Source organism: Bubalus bubalis, chromosome 5, assembly GCF_019923935.1.
Source record: "Bubalus bubalis isolate 160015118507 breed Murrah chromosome 5, NDDB_SH_1, whole genome shotgun sequence".
Classification (NCBI taxonomy): Eukaryota; Metazoa; Chordata; class Mammalia; order Artiodactyla; family Bovidae; genus Bubalus; species Bubalus bubalis.
In genome coordinates, this window is record NC_059161.1 from 37,414,476 (window position 1) to 37,434,161 (window position 19,686).

The 19,686-nt window shown below is 38.9% G+C and overlaps 2 protein-coding genes across 2 annotated transcripts in view; one reads left to right on the forward strand and one right to left on the reverse strand.

The window, feature by feature from the left end:
• Positions 1-9,727: 9,727 nt before the first annotated feature.
• LZIC (leucine zipper and CTNNBIP1 domain containing) lies at positions 9,728-19,645 on the reverse strand. Its single transcript, XM_044942975.2, has 8 exons — positions 19,506-19,645; positions 18,730-18,888; positions 15,233-15,341; positions 13,564-13,699; positions 13,138-13,236; positions 11,747-11,842; positions 11,368-11,449; positions 9,728-10,893 (listed from the first exon to the last, which is right to left on the reverse strand). Exons 3-8 carry the CDS (start codon positions 15,331-15,333, stop codon positions 10,835-10,837), a joined length of 573 nt encoding a protein of 190 aa, XP_044798910.1. The 5' UTR covers positions 15,334-15,341; positions 18,730-18,888; positions 19,506-19,645; the 3' UTR covers positions 9,728-10,834.
• Positions 19,551-19,686, forward strand: part of NMNAT1 (nicotinamide nucleotide adenylyltransferase 1) — a 29,708-nt gene continuing 29,572 nt past the window's right edge. Inside the window, exon 1 of the mRNA XM_006076704.4 lies at positions 19,551-19,685. The gene's annotated coding sequence lies outside the window, so the exon portion shown is untranslated. The remainder of the gene's footprint in view (position 19,686) is intronic.

Below are 19,686 nucleotides of genomic sequence, written 5' to 3' on the forward strand. Positions count from 1 at the left end.
TGACATTTCCTCTTAAAATCAAGAGTTTTCATTTCTAATTCCGTAACATTTAGAGATCTAATGCTCATTATTACTGTAGCTAACCTGGCTCTGTGACTAAGGAGAGACTGTGTTTTCCTTGCAGGTGTCTTTTTCTGACCTTGTTCCAATATTCACATTACCTTCCACTAGGTTCCTACAGAATGTTTCATTTGAATTGATTCAGATCTTCATCAACATTTCACATGTGAGCTATTATGTATCCCCTGACTTTTGTTCAAGCCTAGTCTCTTTAGCCAACTACAGGTCACTGTTCTAAGCAGGGGATAATGCAGTAAATCAGACACATGTTGTCCTTGCCCTCATGATGGGTGAGACATACAACAATGAATTACACACTTCAATAATTCATTGCAATTATAGTTAAGTGCTAAAAGCTGAAATACAAAGGGCTCTGAGGCCATATAATTGGGAACTGGTGGCTTGGGAGTTAAAAATCCACCTGCCAATTCAGGAGACGTGGGCTCAATTCCTGGTCAGGAAGATCCCCTGGAGAGGGAAATGGCAACCCACTCCAGTATTCTTGCTGGGAAATCCCATGGACAGAGGAGTCTGGTGGGCTACAGTCCATGGGGTTGCAAAGAGTAGGATATGACTTAGCAACTAAACCACAACAACCTTGTATTTGGGTCAGGGAGAGCTTCCTTTGGAAGTCCTTTGGAAAACAACATTTAAGCTTACACTTGAGGTATAGTAGGAGTTAACTAAGTAAAGAGTAGAGAAAAAGGATAGTACACAGTGGAACCAGCCCATAACAAAGTCATCAGGAACGAGAGGGTGGTGAGATTAAATTACTGAGAGAGAAGGCTGGTGGCTAGAGTGTAGAGTGATGGGGAATGAGGTCAGGCCCCTCTCATGCAGGAATTTATAGGTCATGCTGAACATTTAGAATTCATTCCCCAAAGGTTTAAACAACGATGTGACATGGTTTGATTTGTATTTAAATAGATGACTATGGTTTCTGCAAGGAGAATGGACTAAAGTGGAATAAGAATGGCACATTAGTGAGTGATTGCTGCATAAAAACCCACCTCGAAACTCAGTGGCTTAGCAAGCATTTGTGGCTTTTGTTCTGGGGTCAGCAAATTGGCTGGTGTGGGTGTGCTTCAGGCTGTGGGTTGACTGTGACTCTGCTGGGTGAGGCTGAAATCAACAGGGTTTAGCGGCAGACTGGGATTAAGTCTGCTCTATATCGGCTTATTCTCCTTGAACCAGAGGCCATACAGGGCACTTTCCTCTCATGATGAACAGCAGAAGAGCAAGGGCCCCAACCCAAACTGTATAAGCACACTAAAGACATCTCCATAAACATCCCATTTGTCAAATTCAGTCTAATGGCCAGGCTCAAAACTGCAGGATAAGATGGTGTATTCCACTTCAAGGGAAAAAGGTCTGAATAAATACTTGTCGAGTGATACTCCAATATATCAGAGCAGCTATGATCAAGGTATTTTCCATTCTTCAGTTCAGTTGCTCAGTTGTGTCCGACTCATGAATCGCAGCATGCCAGGCCTCCCTGTCCATCACCAACTCCCAGAGTTCACTCAGACTCACGTCCATCGAGTTGGTGATGCCATCCAGCCATCTCATCCTCTGTCGTCCCCTTCTCCTCCTGCCCCCAATCCCTCCCAGCATCAGAGTCTTTTCCAATGAGTCAACTCTTTGCATGAGGTGGCCAAAGTACTGGAGTTTTAGCTTTAGCATCATTCCTTCCAAAGAACACCCAGGACTGATCTCCTTTAGAATGGACTGATTGGATCTCCTTGCAGTCCAAGGGACTCTCAAGAGTCTTCTCCAACACCACAGTTCAAAAGCATCAATTCTTCGGCGCTCAGCTTTCTTCACAGTCCAACTCTCACATCCATACATGACCAATGGAAAAACCATAGCCTTGACTAGATGGACCTTTGTTGGCAAAGTAATGTCTCTGCTTTTCAATATGCTACCTAGGTTGGTCATAACTTTCCTTCCAAGAAGTAAGCGTGGAAAATAAATTGTAGAATCTATTGCTTTCCCCATCCTAATCCACCTTGCCTTAGTCCCCAAATAATTGGTTTCATTTTGCCAAAGCCTTTACTGGATAGAATATATTCTTGTATTGTCCCTAAGTCGTGTCCAACTCGGATGCAGCATGCCAGGCTCCTCTGTCCTCTACCATCTCAAATTTGAGTTTGCTCAAATTCATGTCCATTGAGTTGGTGATGCCATCCAATCATCTCATCTTCTATCACCCCTTTCTCCTCCTGCCCTCAATCTTTCCCAGCATTGGTCCTTCCAATGAATATTCAGGGTTGATTTCCTTTAGGAATGACAGGTTTGATCATGGATCACAACCTTGTGAAGGGGCTTGCATAACTCAATGAAGCTATAAGCCATGCCATGCAGGGCCACTCCAGATGGACGGGTCATAGTAAAGATTTCTGACAAAACGTGGTCCACTGGAAAAGGAAATGGCAACCCCTCCAGTATTCTTGCCTGGAGAACCCCATGGACAGTATGAAAAGGCAAAAAGGACAGAATATAAAACTATATGTATTATCAGTTTAGAAAGGCATAGTAGAAACTCAGTTTACAATGGAAAAGTCTGGCACAGTGCTATGTACTCTCATCACTTTTCAGATCTAATTTATTTTAGGGGGGTGTGGATTTTTTTTTTTTTTTTTTTTTGCATTTTATCTTTCTTAAAAAAAATTATTATTTGAGAGGAAGGCAAATCTGTTTCCCCCACCAAAGTCCTGATTTATGTCACATTCTTGTGCTCAGATTTAACTAGGATTCATTCTTTTTTTCCCTTCTTACAGTTAGGCACACATTCACAGCAACAGTCCTGGATCCCTAAAAAGAAGCTAGTCTTGCTGTGTGGACATCAATATTTTTGGTGGGGTGTGAGGCTGAGGAGAGGCGAGTTCATGCAGCTTGGAAGCAGCCCTGGGGAGTGAAAGTGAAGCATTTTTAGCTGAATTCAAGTTGGAGGCAATTCACTTAAAGAATCCAAAGGCTTTAGCAGTATCTTGGATTGACTTTAATGAGGAGTTAGACGGAAATAGCTACAGGCTCCAGGGGGCAGCCCAAACCTATTGAGGATCCCTCCTGGGAGATAAAAAGGCGCTCAGAGGGCTCACATCATGAAGTGGTGTCAGCCTCTTCTATGCCCCTAGCACAGTGCTCAGCATGGGAGTGTTTCTGCTCATCTTTACTAATTGGTGGCTAACTACAGACAGAACAGAAAAGGACGCTTATTTTTTACTAATAAGTGAAAAAGCTTTCTTAGAATAGAGCAGAAGACATGCTCATAGTGAAGAGGAGGCAGGAATCCTCAAGCTAGCATACAGGTGACATGTGTGACTTTTTAAAGCAACTTTGAGCAGGCAATTTCCACTTAATTTCTTTTCAAAGATATATAGAAACAGCATGCTGAAGGGGCTGCAGTGTCTGGAAAAGATAAAGGGGATGGTTGTAATTTGCCTTCCATTTCTGCTGCTAATGACACCCTACTGAGACAGACTATCATATTAACACACAAATTCCCACAAATCCAGTAACAACCTTTCACTAGTATGTCTTGGGTTATTAAAAGATCTCTTTAGCACAAATTATATCATTAAAGGAAATTTAACAGAAAAGGTGATTTACCTCACATCCAGGAAAAGGAAAAGACAGGAGAAACAGAATTGTAGGCTTTGCCCAGATTAGATACTCTTAGTTAATTTATGATTTTAATTTCCTACTACTTCAAATATCTAGATATGGATACAAGCTTCCCTTAGTCAAATCAAACACACATAAACTGTAGTCCACCAGGCTCCTCTGTCTATGGGATTCTCCATGCAAGAATACTGCAGTGGGTAGTCATTCCCTTCTCCAGGGGATCTTCCCGACCCAGGGATCAAACCCTGGTCACCTGCATTAGAGGCAGATTCTTTACCATCTAAGCCACCAGGGAAGCCCCAAAGCAAACACAACACCTCTATTTTACTTAGTATTCTTAAAATGTATATTTAAATATTTTATATAATTTTAATGAAAATGGCATTATTTAATTTCACACAGTTCCTTATACTGTAGCTTCAAAGCAATTTAAATATTTAACAACCATCCTTCACAAAATATCTACATGCATATATAGAGGTGACTTAACAAACGGGCCAAAGTTAAATATGAAAGAGTGGCACAATTAGGACTAGAAATGCAGTGACAGGGTTCAGAGGACACACCATCCCACGATATGGCACCTTGGCACATTGAATATTTTAAGCTGAAGGAACTTGAGAAATGGCATGAATAGTACTTTTGACCTTCCCATGAAGCAGGTCACAAAACCCTCATATGAAATGTACCCTCCCCAACACCTGGAAGGAAGGCACATCCTTACCTTCGAAGACGAGACACAGAAGAACTGGAACAAACAGATCTGGCTGTTTCTCTCAGTTTGTTACACTTAGCTCACCTTTGTTCTATCACATTTTCCAAAGACTTTTCACTCCTCATCAAATCTAGCATGAAAACGCTCAGGTTTAATGGTTTCTCTAGGTCTTCCATTTCCTTATGAAGGCTTCCATGTCACATAACACTTACAGGAAATAAATCTGTATGCTTTTCTCCTGTTAATCTGCCTTTGTTATAGGGGTACCAGTCAAGAACACAAAAAAGTAGAGGAAAGATATTTTTTCCTCCCCTATAGGAGTATTCTCGCTTTCTCTCCATTCAATATTCTCCAAAACAATGTAACCTTTGAACAACATGGGTTTGAACTGTGTGGGTCAACTTATATCCAGATTTCTTTTACTAAGTACATAGTACAGTACTACACAATCTGTGGTTGGCTGAATGCATGGATGCAGAACCATGGTTACCAAGGGCTGACTGTCAAGTTATACATGGATTTTCAACTGTGCAGAGGGTGGGCACTCCCAACTCCCACATTGTTCAAGGGTCAACTGTATTTTAATGAGATATACATTTTAATGATTTGATTTTATAATTTTAGTTTTTTGCCCCTCTGAGCATCTTGCAGGATCTTAATTCCCTCACCAGGGACTGAACCCAGGCCCACAGCAGTGGAAGTCACTAGAAAACCACTGAACTCCATACAAGATAGATTTTAAAATGAGGTATATATAGATGAAAGAGATCATTTAGCTCAAATTGTACAGATTAGAAATATTTCCAAGCATAATCCTCCTTACAATATGTGAATACACATCTGAAATAATGATTCTAAGAACCCATCTAACTAAGATAGAGTAACAGATTGGGTGGAGGTTTAGGTCTATTTAAAAAACGATTTTATCATTATAAAATAAATCTCTTGGTGATACAGTCTGACATCTAAACCTCTGTTGCCATATAAACACTTGAGTCTTATTTTTTTAAAAGACTCGATCCAATATGCATTTTAGAAAATTTAACAAAAGAGTTAGGTAATGCCTGTCATGTATCAGCACTCAATAAATGTCTGATGAAGAATAGACGACATCACAATCAGAAGAGGGAGCAGACAGAAGAATCTATCCTGGCTTCCACATAGGGATTATTGTTAAGATTTCTCTAAAACACATTCTCTTCACTTTCAAGACCTCATCCTCACCAGGAAAAAGTACATTTTGGGTTTTTCAGACCAAAAGGGCCTAGTATCCACAATCTGTTCAGTACTTTGTAACAAAATTAACCTGGCATAATCAACCACCCTCTCTGGCAAGAGCAGCACCATAGGGGGGTCATCTGAGCCAGCACTGTGGGAGCAGTCAGGCTCCCTGGAGGCAGGCACACACATGAGTATACATTCACATCCCTCATCTCCACACCAAGCGCACAGGTTAGAGACACGAGTCTACGTTTTCCTTCCTGAGAGTGGAAAGCAGATTTAGGTTCTGTCTGCCATGTACTCTTTTACTTGCTCATATTTTCTTGCAGAGGAATAAACAATGCACACTTCTGGAAGGCAGAATGAAAAATGCTACAAGGCTGAGGCTAAGGGACTGAGATTCTGCCTGTTTGCTCCAAAATTACAAATGCTCATCTCCTGGGTAACTATGAAACAAAAATATTTAAATAAATGAGAAAAAGCTCAGAGGCTTTTGTTTGTTTTGGTGGTTCAAACACAATGGAAGTTTATTTCTTGCTTCCATGAGTTTAAAGTGAACTTTCCTGATTGGTGGGTGGCTCTCTTCCAAGCACTGACATAGGATGCCAGACTTACTGCTTCTTACAGTTCTTCTGTCTTTTAAAAATTTATTTATTTTTACTGAAATATAATTGATTTATAAGCTCAGAGCTTTATAAATCAAATCTAAGGTATAATTTACCAAGACCTAGAATAAACTTGGTGTAAAATTTGAGGTGTTAACAAAGTTTAAAAAAAAAATTAAGGGAATTCCTGGGCACTCCAGTGGTTAGGACTCTGCATATCTACTGCAGGGGGCATGGGTTCGACCGCTGTTTGGGGAACTAAGAACCTGCATGCTAAGTGGGGCAGCCAGAAAAAAAAAAAACCTTTTTAAAAGATGAAGTAATAAAAAAAAAAACCCACATTTTCTAAAAACATGGTCAACCATGGGATTAAGGCAATCACGTATAGTCTAATCCAGGCCAAATATCTGCTTTTACCTAAATCACTTATCTCTTTGATTATCATCAAGGGTCACTGCCTCAGTTTTCAACCTGGCCTGGTTTATGAATACTGTGGGAATAAGGCCCGGCCTAAAGAATCTAGTTTCCACACAAGCCAAAAATGGAAAAAAAAAAAAAAAAAAAACCACTGAACTCTTTCTTATAAGAAAGAAAAGTCCCATGTATATATATGACAATTTAGCAGTAACAAAAAAAACAGTACTTGAACTACTAAGACATTTTAGAGTAAACAGACAATTAAGATTACAAACTTTTAAACCATGTGATGAAATTATGACAGAAACACACAATCAGAGGTTCTTCTGGGAAGGCTTCAGAAGTTCATGGTCACAGTCGCCAGCATTTGGGGCAGAAGACCTGTGACTGATGCATAATCTTAATAAGAACTCTTACTAGCATTATCTTCTTCTTTTTTAATTTAAGAGAAAACCAGTGGCTCTCCTTGACCTCCTTTATGGAAAATATTTTTACTTGTTTATTTTTAATTGTAGTCCATTGTCTGAGGCTGCAAGGAATCTGATGTTCTCAGAGGAAAACACCCAAGCATTAGGAAGCTACAAACTGACAGCCTCAAACCTCTCCAGTGGTCCCTCTGCCTGGAACAGCATGGACTTTCCACTGCGCGCTCTCAAGAATGCCACTGACCCCTTGTATTTCAGGTCCCTTCAGCAGCTCAGTCTCTCCGCTTTGCTGTTAGTGTGAACAGGGAGAGGGGCTTTCAAAAAGAGAGTGAGGGTGTCAAAAGGCCATACCTAGTAGAGCCGTATTTCTAACCTGCTTTTTCCAACTTAATGAAAATACTAAATACTAGTTTCCCCAGTTTAATTCCAAGGCCACACAGACTGGAAGCAATTACAGCTTGTTCATGGGGGTCTGTGGGAATGCTGACAGTTTAAATTTACATATTAATGCCTGAAAAACATTTTGAGAAGGAAAGAGTGTTTTTTGGTCCTGGTAATGACTAGACTAAGAAAAAAACAGACAGGAAAGTGGTTGAAAAGCTCCAGGCAAAATGGTCCAGGTTTATTTCTGCTGTAATACTTTCAAACTATCCACCGTTCACTATAATAAGACACTCTTCTAATGGTAGATTTGCTCAGTCTTTTATTTTGCCTAAGATGATCGTTCTTTGGCTGAGTGTCTTCAATAAAAGGCCTAACAACCAAAGTTAAAAATCCATCTGTTCCAACTCCAACTCGTTCCTGGGGACAACTCATTCTACTGCTTGATTTCTTCTTCTACCACCCACCTAGAATACCTAATTTACCACTCACCGGGTTTAAAAAAAAAGCAAAACATTGAAACAGAAATTGTTTCAAATTATATTTCCTTAAACAGCCAGGTTGGACACTTGATCACTGGAATTTGCTTCTGTGGCAACCCCAGTTTTTTGACAAATGCAGGTATTCTTTTCATTAAAGTATTAGCTTGACCCAAAGATGTCAAACAGCCACCCTAGCATTAGTTATTGCAGTCTGAGACCTCATAAGAGGTCTAAAAAACCAGAAGATTAAATATAGCAAAATATGAATATAAACATAGTTTACAAGTCATTTAATAACTACAGTTATAGAGACTTTTCAAAGTATTCACTTTTCAAATTACTCTAAACTGATACCAAATTTGTGAAACAAAATATATCATATGGCTCTTGAAAAAACTGTTGAGTGGTAGATTAGTTCCAATGTAAAACATCTTTCTATATTAACAAAGAGAGGGCAATGCACAGTAATCCTATATAGTGGGTAGCTCCCACTCAACTGAAGAGAAAAATTAGGCTCAAAAAGATTAAGTAACCTACCAAAGGTCACACGGCCCTGACTGACAGTGTCTTGCTAGGCACTGCAAACCTGGCCACTCTGCAAGGAAGATTAATTTTAAATTGAGTAGTAGTCATTACTTACAAAATGAATACATTATTGTGATTAATGGCAAAATATTTCATTTAGGTTAGTCTTACAGAAAGTTTAAGGGAAACCCAAAGTTTAAGGACTCCAGATTCATTTAGGCCCCTTTCAAATATAAAATACTTCCAATTTTCCTTGTCCTACTACTACTGAAAGGGAAGGGAAAATATTGCTATGAATTAAAAAAAAAACCCAAAACACCCAAAAGAGCAATTCTGTTCCTAGGTACATACCCAAAAGAAGTGAAAGTAGGTATTTAAACAAATACTTATGCATTAAAGTTCATAGTAGTGGTAGTTTAGTTGCTAAGTCGTGTCCAACTCTTGCAACCTCACAGACTGTAACCTGCCAGGCTCCTCTGTCCATGGGATTCTCCAGGCAAGAATATGGGAGTGGGTTGCCATTTCCTTCTCCAGGGGATTTTCCCGACCCAGGAATCGAACCCAGGTCTCCCACACTGCAGGCAGATTCTTTACCAACTGAGCTAGCAGCAGCACTATTCACAATAGCCAAAAAGTGGGAAAAAACCAAATGTCCATCAAGAGATAAATAGATAAACACAATGTGGTACCCATGCAAGGGAGTATTTTCAGCCATTAAAAATGAATGAAGCACTGATACATGCTACAATGTGGATTAACCTCAAAAATAGTATGCTCAGTGAAAGAGGCCAGACACAAAAGGTCCCATACTATATAATACCATTTATACCAAATGTCCAGAATAGGTAAATTCAGAGATAGAAAGTGGATGAGTGATTGCTAGAGCAGCAAGTGACTGCTTAGTAAGGATGGGGGCTCCCGTGGGGGTGATGAAAATGTTTTGGACTAGATAATGGTGATCACCACATAGCACTGAGTGTACTGAATTGTACACTTTAAAATGGTGAATTTTACGTCACATGAATTTCACTTCGGTTAAAAAGAACACACAGAATAATGAAATAATGATGACTGACAGCAAAGTCCTAAACAAATAGCAGGTAATCTGCTTTTCCTTAGTTTATCACAATTTAATGAGTTTTGGATCATCATAAACCAATACATAAAAAATTACCCATTACAAGTTCCAAATAAGGCATTAATATAGCTGAGTTCCCCTAATTTGTCCAGTTGGCAGAGCGCCTAGGAGATTTTACATATACAAGAAACTTTAAACATTTTAAGAATGTTTTTAATTTTTAAAAGAAAAAGAATACTGAGAAAAACATGTAATAATATAAAGTGGCCAGAGCCTGGGAAACAAGCTGACGTACATACTTATGTGAAAATCTACATATTTGAGCGTGCAGAGAGACTAAACACTCAGAGAAACTGGCTACTCCTTGGAACTTATTTTGTGTTTCTCCAAAAACTGAAGAGTAAATAGTAGTTTACGGTCACCACCCTCTGGGTTTCAGCAAAGAGGTCACACACAGGGAGGGCCTTGAGCTGCCACTTCCAATTGCTTCCCTGGTGAAACAACGCAGGAGGTTAAGTCACCTCAGGAGACTCGCAACAGGGCTCCCATTGTTCCAAGCTCAAAACTCAGAGACACAATGGGCACCATTCATACCGAGAGCTTACAGGCTGGAGAATGGTCCCTCAGTGACAACTTATTGGGACATTGAATTTTCATAAACATAGACTTGTACAAATATGTTTTAATTATTTTTTAAAAGTAGCACAAAATAAACAAATAAAACTCAATGGACAATACACTGACAGGACACCCAAGTCTTATCCCCAGCTCTGTCAGTAAGACTTCAAACAAGTCACTTGTTCTTTCTGAGCCTCATTTTCCTTGTATGTAAAATGAAAATGATTTCTAAGATCACATAGAACTCTAAAATGCTATGAACATATATGAGGTCTATTGATGTTGCTACATTATTTACTCCAACAAGTGGGGATAAATTATGAGCAGAAAAGAACTGTCACTTCACATCTTTTCATTTACCATTAGCACTGAAGAACAGGGAGGTTTAATAAAAACAGGCAGAGACACTGTTTTCCCTTAAACAGACAAACTGTAATGAACAAGGTCCATGAGACCTTCCATCCCAACAAGGCCAGAATGACTGAAGCGCGTATCCCTACACAAAGCACAATGACGAAGGGCATAAACAAAAGCAGTGAGTATGTTTTTCTGTCACCTTTTCTTAGGTTATGAATACATTTCATGAATCTCTTGACTTCTCTGCCATAACTCAAACTCCCCAGAAGAAAAATACCATTTACAATAAGAATGTGATCAATGTCCCAAGCTTTCACACCATATCATTTTTTCGTTTTTTCAACCTCAAAACTTGCCAGAGCAAGAACTTTGTCGCCAGAGCCTAAGGAGAAAGACACATAACAAACAAAGATGTCATTTCAAATGCATTTACAGTTCCAGGTAAAGAAATGAAAATCTATCACGTTGATACTAAAATAGGAAATAAAATGAGCTTCTATTATTGGTACGTTATCCCTAAACCTTCCTACTGCCATCCCAATTTCCTTCCCTTGCACAAACAACTCAGCTACACAGGCAATTTAATTCAGGTATGAAATAGAACATGTAAAATCTTAATTTACTTTTATATTTACATTTAGCTGACAAATGTTTTTAAAACATTTAGGCTATACTAACTTGATTATTTTTAATTAAAAAGTATTGAGAAATAAACCCATTAAAACAGGTTTATAGAGAAAATGATTCTGGTTTCACTGCTAACTCAAGAAAAGACCATCATTTTATCTCACCCACATCATCTGTCAATCTGAAGCAATAATTCACGTCCAGCTTTCAGAAATACAAGAGTACTCACCAAGGTCTGTAGAGACTTTCTCAAATTGGCTGAGAATAGCACCTGCGTTTGCTGACAAGAAGTTCTCATCATCTGCAGTCAGCTAAACAAAAAAAAACAAAGCCCAAAGGACTGAGTTCAGATGTTAACAAGTGGTTCTTGGAACCACTATTAAGAATGTCATAGGACCACAAACTAAATTACAGATCAAGAAGCTATATACTAGGGACTTCCCTGGCGGTCCAGTGGTTAAAGACTCCATGCTTCCACTGCAGGGGACACAGGTTCTAGCCCCAGGAACTAAGATCCCGCAAGCCAAGAAACCAGCGGGGTTGGGGGTTCTATACCAAACACTTCCCACTTTTTCCTTATACCAATATATTCAATTAAATACAGATACCTTCTCTCCAAGTTTCCTGAGAGCTGTAAGTATCTCCACTTTCTGTTGAGTATACAGGTCTCTTTCCAGCTTTCCTACCATGAGATCTCTATCCATCTGTAACAGATGAATGTGAAGCATATGGTATTTAAGTTAAAAAACATTCTTTGCATAAAATCAATCTTTTCAGATCTACTTCTTTAAGAAAAGATCCTTTACTGATTAATATTATAAAAAACTATAGAAACAATTCAAGGTAAACATGATAGGAATGTTCTCACACAGTTCTAATATATCTTGGTACTAATCATCACCATGGTCTTAGTTACAAACTCTACTAAGGAATTAGTAGGTCAACAGCTTCCTTTAAAGAGGAGCTATCCTCCAAGAACTCCATTTCATTACACTGAAGCATGGTCCACAGGCCTGAAAGAGACAACTGGTTACAGATCCCCTGGAACTTTGATTAAATATCACCTCTACCACCAGAGACATGGAGAGCATGTACTATGCCTTGGTACTATTCTATGTACATAGACACACTGCATTAGTAATAGTGCACATACACATATTACTCTATTTAAACCTCATAACAACCAAAGGGGTATCATTACTGCCTTTTTACAAATGGGGAAACAGCAAAAGAGACCGAAGAAAAGAACTCTGCCAACATCACGTATGTCCATGGTAGAGCAGGGGTACAAATTCAGCTGATCTGTCCCAAGTCCATTCTCTTAATCTCTATGCTATTAAATTACCAATGGTTGCATATAACTTATTAACATCTTATATTCATGTCTATAAACAGACTTCCTCAAGTATCAGGTTTATAAAGATGTTTGAAATTCTTAGGGAAGGCCACACACGCATAAGCATTGGTACTGCTAATGAATGCTAGATGGGATTTCAATTCAGAGCTCCAGAACTAAATAGTAAAACTTTAACTGTGGCATCTTAGTAGAAACAGTCAGTAGCAATTTTAACTGCCATATGCTGTTTAAACTTCTATATTTGTTATCAATAAAGGATTGATTTTGTCAGGAAACTGTGGGTTGCAGCTCTAAAATCAACTGACCAATTTTTAAAAATAAGCCTACTTTTTAGAGCAGTTTTAGGTTCACAGTTAATTGAGCAAAAGGTACAGAGATTCCTCATACATCCTTGCCTCCCCAACTCATGCACGGTCGCCCCATTATAAACATCCCCTACCAGAGTGTATATTTGTTCCAACTGATGAACAAACACTGACACATCATAATCACCCATAGTCTATACTTTACATTAGGGTTCACTCTTGCTGTTGTACATTTTCAACTGACCAAGTTTTAAACTTCAGAACATCACACTGAGCAAATTCTTGGGCTGAGAAAAGAAATACACAAAGTGATTAGATCAACTGAAAGAAACTTTACCTCTGCTAACCTTGTCCGAAGCTGACCTGGTTGTTTCTTTGCAAATAACCTGATGACCTCTGGGGTTTTAAAGGCCTGGCTGATAGCTGCCTGGATAGCCTAGAAATACAAGAAGGTTAAAAAAAAAGAAAAAGTTCAACAAATCAAATATTACAATATTTGATTGATAGGTTTTCTAATAGGTCTTCTTTGTTCATCAAATACTGTTACAACTTTAATTTCCATTTCCTATTTCCATGCAAGTCACTGGAGTAAAACAAATAACTAGATGAAGATCTGGAAGCAAATGCTGTTTTATCCATCAGTAGACATTCCTCCAGAAGTTAAGCCTTCAACAGGGTATATTTTCTATTAATATTTTAAATATACTTACTGAGAAAAAAAACACAACAAATTGTGTCACCAATGTAAATAAATTATGCTTACCAGTTGCATTCCACTTAATTCATCGACCAAAGTCATATTTCCAGACATAATTTTCTTCAGTGAATCATTAAATTCACTTAGTTGCTCCAGAGTTTCCTTTTTGGTTTCTTCATATTCATCTGTATCAAGTTCCTCTCTGAAGTATAGTGGACATAATACCAAAAAATAGAGAGTTTCAAGAGAAGACAAAAAAAATATCAGTATTTATACACCGAGGTTTCAAATACATATATATATACAAAAAAATATGTTGGTGGAAAAAAGGCTGAAAGGAAATATATCAAAAATACATTTAATGGATGTGTTCAGATACTACTATGGGCATTATCCCGCAACATTGATAACCTTGTTTTTGTTTTATTTTTACCAAAGTGAGGCATGCTTAACAAACTACATAACTTCCTTTTAGGCAGTCTCTGAATCAATGGTATAACCTTAGGCAAGATATTTAACTAGCCAAGTCTCAGTTTATTTATAAGCTACAGATAATAGTACCTTCCTTGCATTAAATGAAATATGAAAAGTTCTTGGTATAAAATAGGTATTTAATAAATAGTTATAATTATCATTATCATTGTTCAGTCGCTAACTCATGTCCAACTCTTTGCAACTCCATGGACTGCAGCACACCAGGCTTCCCTGTCCTTCACCATCTCCCAGAGTTTGCTCAAACTCGTATCTATTGAGTTGGTGATACCAACCAATCATCTCACCCTCTGCTTCCCCCTTCTCCTCCCACTCTTAATCTTTCTCAACATCAGGGTCTCTTCCAATGAGTTGGCTCTTCCCATCAGGTGACCAAAGTATTAGAGCTTCAGCTACAGCATCAGTCCTTCCAGTAAATATTCAGGGTTGATTTCCCTTAGGATTGACTGGTTTGATCTCCTGCTGTCGGAGAGCCAGAGAACATCATTTCCATACAGGTGCTGAGGGAGTTTCATTACCTGTGATCCCCTATCAGGGAAAAGGCTAGCTGAAGATTTTTCTGGGTGAGAAAACTCACCCACTATCACCACCACCAGCACAACTGTTCTCTAACCCACCCGCCCTTTCATAGCCATCAAAACATTAATGGTGGGTAAAATTTTATGTACTTTGAAATACAACAACAATGCAGTACTTGCCATCTGGGTAGTCCAAACAAGCCATTTAATAAACATTTACTAGAAAAAGAGCTCCTATGTATCAAGTGCCTGCTTTGGGCCAAGCATTAAGTCAGTCTCTTCATCTGTAATGTTTACAACAATCTTCAAGGTTGTTAAAAAGGCAATGAGCAGTTCTTAGACCTTTGAGCAGTTAATGGTGAAAACACACACCAGAAAGTTCAAGTAATACTTTTTCAGTTTGATACAAGGCAAGGCTACTTTAAATACTGAAGACAAGATGGGTGTTATTATTTCCATTTCACACTTGGGGAAATGGAAACTCAAGGTAGTTAAGCATTTTGCCCAAGTTCACCCTCACTTTGTAATTAAACTAAAGACTTTAATAACCCAGGCTCTTTAACTCTAAAACCTATACTGAGTTTAGTTGTTCAACAGACAAAGCACTGTGAAGAACATTACAGGGGAAACCAGAATCACACATAGGACTGCACACACAGAGCTTATAATCTAACTGTAGAAAAAACGCCATTTTACAGCATAGCAGTATACAATTATACTATTACCTGCATTCCTCCAGGTCTTGTAATTGCTGCATTAGTCTATCCAATTGTTCTTCTAAATTCTGCTTTAATTTGCTTGTCTCTGTCTTTCCTCTGGAAGCCATTTTAATCTCTAAGGAGAACAATAAACCCACATGCAGTACTGGTTATTTGAAATGATTCAATATAGCAGTGCAATTTAAACTAGATTATACTCTTTCTAAGCTACAGGTGTGGGGAAGATAGCTGTGCAAAGAAACATAAAAGTTTAAATTCATACAGTAGTAACACCCCCACAAAAATGCCTGGCAGTTTTAACTGACTTGACAAATTAATTACAAGTTTTAACTATTGATCTATCTTACTAAACAAATTTGATAGATGAAAATACAGCTTCATAAGGCAACAGATTAGGTGTGACTCTGCTCCACAAGATTCATTTTAACATCCTTTTTCATTCTTAGTAAGTACACTCCAGGACTCAGAATTCTCCTAGTGTTATCTTGTTGACCTTTGTGTACATTTACCTAATGACTTGTAGGCATGAACAACTTTTGATATGAATTTCTTCTCTGGAAATGTGCCCATTTTTCTATGGGATTATCTTTCTCTTACTGATTCATATAATATGGATATAAAGTCTGTTTTTGTGTTGCAAATATTACCTCTTGTCTCCTGATTTTGAATTTTACTCATGGTATTTTTTGTTATGGTAAATTATTATTTTTAATGGCCAAACCTATCTTCTCTATGTCTTCTTAGTTTTGTGTCCCATGAAAGCAGGCTATACCATATAAGATTTTCAAATATATACTATTTTGTTTTTTGCAGGGAGGGGCAGAGGGTTCTGTGCCACAGAGCTTGCAAGATCTTAGTTCTCCAACCAGGGATTGAACCTGAGCCCTGGCAGCGAAAGCACTGAGTCCTAAGCACTGGGCCACCAGGAATTCCAAAAAATATACTATTTTGTATTCTAAGACTTTTATAGATATTTTTTTACATTGAGTTCTTTAAGCACCCAGTTTTTTTGTTTTTTGTTTTTGTTAGTGCTGTGAAATAGGGATCTTTAATTTTCTTTCAAATGGATAACTGCCCCAAAACTGTTTTACTGGTATTTATTTATGCTACCTTTGAGACTCAGTAGAAACAGACTGTTTCGTTGACAATATTCTGGTCCTAAGGCATTACTTTGCTATTTTATGTATTACAGCTTTAAAGTTGGTCTACACAGATGACTGATAAGGAGTTACTTTTATTATTGTGGGTTTTTTCCTCCAAATTCTTGGCTATTCTTGTACATTTTCTCTTCTAAATAAATTTAAGAATCAGTTTGACAACTAGTTCCCAAAATTCAATTGAAATTTTGACAAGAGTTACATTAAAATTAATATGGATAAAACCTGAATCCTTGAAATTTGAATCTTTCAATTAAGCAATATATCTCTCCAATTACCTAGGCTTTCTTTCATGGTCTTTAGTTTAAAAAAAAAAAAAAAAAGTGTTACAAAGGCTTTGAACACTGGCTGTGCTTAGATATTTTGTATTTTTTGTTAATATTGGAAATAGTGGTTTTGTTATTACAATTTCTCTTTTCTAAATATTTATTTATTTGGCTGTGCCAGGTCTTTGTTGCAGCATGTGAGATCTTAGTTGCCGCCTGTGAGATCTAGTTCTCTAACCAGGGATTGAACTCAGGGCCTCTGCATTGTGAGTGCAGAGTCTTGGCCACTGGACCACCAAGGAAGTCCCTGTTATTACAATTTCTGATTATTGCTAAGGTATAGAAAAGCTCCTGATTTGGTGTATTGATATTGTATGCATTTACCTTAACATTTATAGTGTTTGAGTTTTTCCATTTACAGAAATTACACTCACATTCCTTTCAGGAAACATTAATATTAGGTATATTCATCAAAACTTAAGTCCTAGGGTAAATTTTTTGCTTCCCTGGTGGCTCAGCTGGTAAAGAATCAATCCTTGGGAAGATCCACTAGAGAAGGGAACAGCTACCCACTCCAGTATTCTGACCAGGAGAATTCCATGGACTGTATCGTCCATGGGGTCGAAAAGAGTTGGACATGACTGAGCAACTTTCACTTTCTTTCTTTCAGGGTAACTTTTGAAAGCATTTAAAATATGGCACCCCACTCCAGTACTCTTGCCTGGAAAATCCCATGGATGGAGAAGTCTGGTGGGCTGCAGTCCATGGGGTTGCTAAGAGTTGGAGGCAACTGAGCGACTTCCCTTTAACTTTCACTTTCATGCATTGGAGAAGGAAATGGCAACCCACTCCAGTGTTCTTGCCTGGAGAATCCCAGGGACGGCAGAGCCTGGTGGGCTGCCGTCTCTGGGGTCGCACAGAGTCGGACACGACTGAAGCGACTTCACAGCAGACTTCGCAGCACACATAATCATTTCCAAGTGATTCCACATGTGGAACTTTAATGAAGGAGATTCCTTATATGACATTCAAAATAGGATGCAATCAGTGAAAATCTAGACTTACTACTGCATCTTTTATATTTTTACTGTATTAAAAAAAATTGGCTTAAATCATCTACAATCATGAATAATATGTAAACATAAATGAGCTACATTATAGCCAGAAGTGTAATTTATTATAGCTTAGTTCATGTATAATAGGTTAGCCAGAAAGTAATTTTCTATAACTATGTTTCATGTATAATTTCTCCTGGAAATACACATTGAAATTTTATTTTAAATCTGTTGAATTTTTCAGTGTAAGTCAAGGGAAACCTAATGTAAAATAAACTGTCTTTTCAGGCTTAATTTCCTACAGTTTAACCACACTGGACTACTTGCTGTTTCAAAGCATATCATGCACTTTCATCTTTCTCTTTTGAGCCTGTATTTTTTTTTTTTCCTACTTATCAAGGCCAAGTCATTCATTCTTCAAGGTCAAATTTCACCTTCTCCATACTGCTTCTTTGGTTCCCTCCCAGTCACTAGATTGTGAGTTATTTGAGAATAGGGGTTTACATTTTCTTTACACACCACCAACTAGCACAATGCTGGGCAGACAGAAAGTACTGGATAAATAAACGAATAAAGGTAAACGAATAATGAGAATTGACTGCTTTATCCACTGCATTCTACATCTTAGTCTCTATTAAGCACTATATCTGACTGGAATTATATGTGATTTCATTATAGCTTGTGGTTTGTCTGTCTTCCTCTCCAGACTGTAAACGGAGAGCAGAAAATTGAGTCTGATTCCTTAGACTCTTCAGCACTTAATACAGACTAGATAGTCAATAACTGAATGAACTGTATAAAGACACGACATATTTTAAGGAGGTAAGGGTATTTTAAAACAATTTCAGGGAAGATAGAAACATTTTAAAAACCCTACCCTGATGGTACATTATTTGAGATTTAGCTCAGAAAGATTAACTCGCGGGCACCACCTAGTATTCAATAAAGGTGGTGCACCTTTTACCAGAACTGTAAAATTACTCTCAAAAATTAATCTGGAGAGGAAGGTATTCATTCACGCTCACCTGTCTCTTAGTACTCTTAACTCTGCTCAGTGCTGACCGGTCTCAAATGGCATAAACCTCCAATTCTTGAAGTTCCAAGTGTCTTAAACTTGAGGAAAGCGAAACTTCTCATCAGGACTAAACAGGCTTAAAGTTCAAACCACCTAGGGGTGGAGTTGTCTGGGAAAAAGGAAACGATTAACGAGTGGTTTTATTTACTATATATAAACGTGGCCTAAAGCAGTCCCGAAAACTCCACTTAGGCAGCCAGAGAATATAACACAATCTCTCTTTCGAGGAAGACTTCAAATGGACGGTAGGGGGTTGGAGGAGGGGGAGAAACCCATTTTCTTTCGACTGTGTCTCCGGCAGTCGTTCTCAGGTTTTTCTGAAGTCGAGGTGGGTGATAGAGGAGAACCCCGCACCCGGACCTGCCTAGATGGAAGCTCTCAAACCCAGAAGCACGGAAACAGTAAAGGTGGTCGCACAAGTTTTCCCGCCTGGAAATGAGCAGCGTCCGGACCTCAAGCATTCGGACGCGGTAAGGGAGCGGCTCCGGTCACAGCCCCAAATCCCACTTCCCACCGGGGAACTTGAAGCTCCCACATTTGGGTCCTGCGGCGGCGGGCTCGACTAGGCCCGTTTGCCACCAGAGGTCGCCGGGAATCCGTTGTCCCCAAAATTCTTCCGCTCTTCCCAGACCAGAAATTAAACTACCTCCTCAAGGCCCTCGAGGTCCCCTCTCCACCTCCGCCTACCCGAAGGTTCCAGAGATAGGAGCCAAGGGCCCCGCCTACCTGAGGGGCCCTGCTCGGCGGACGCTTACAGGAGGAGCACTTCAGTCAGACGCACGCACTTCCGGTTTCCCGGAGCCAATGTGGGTGCGGCCGTGGGTGTTACCCTCATTGGAGTTCGGGCTGCGGAGCGTCTCCTGGAGGATTCGGGCCGCTCTGCCCTGAGGACGTGATGAGGCCGTGG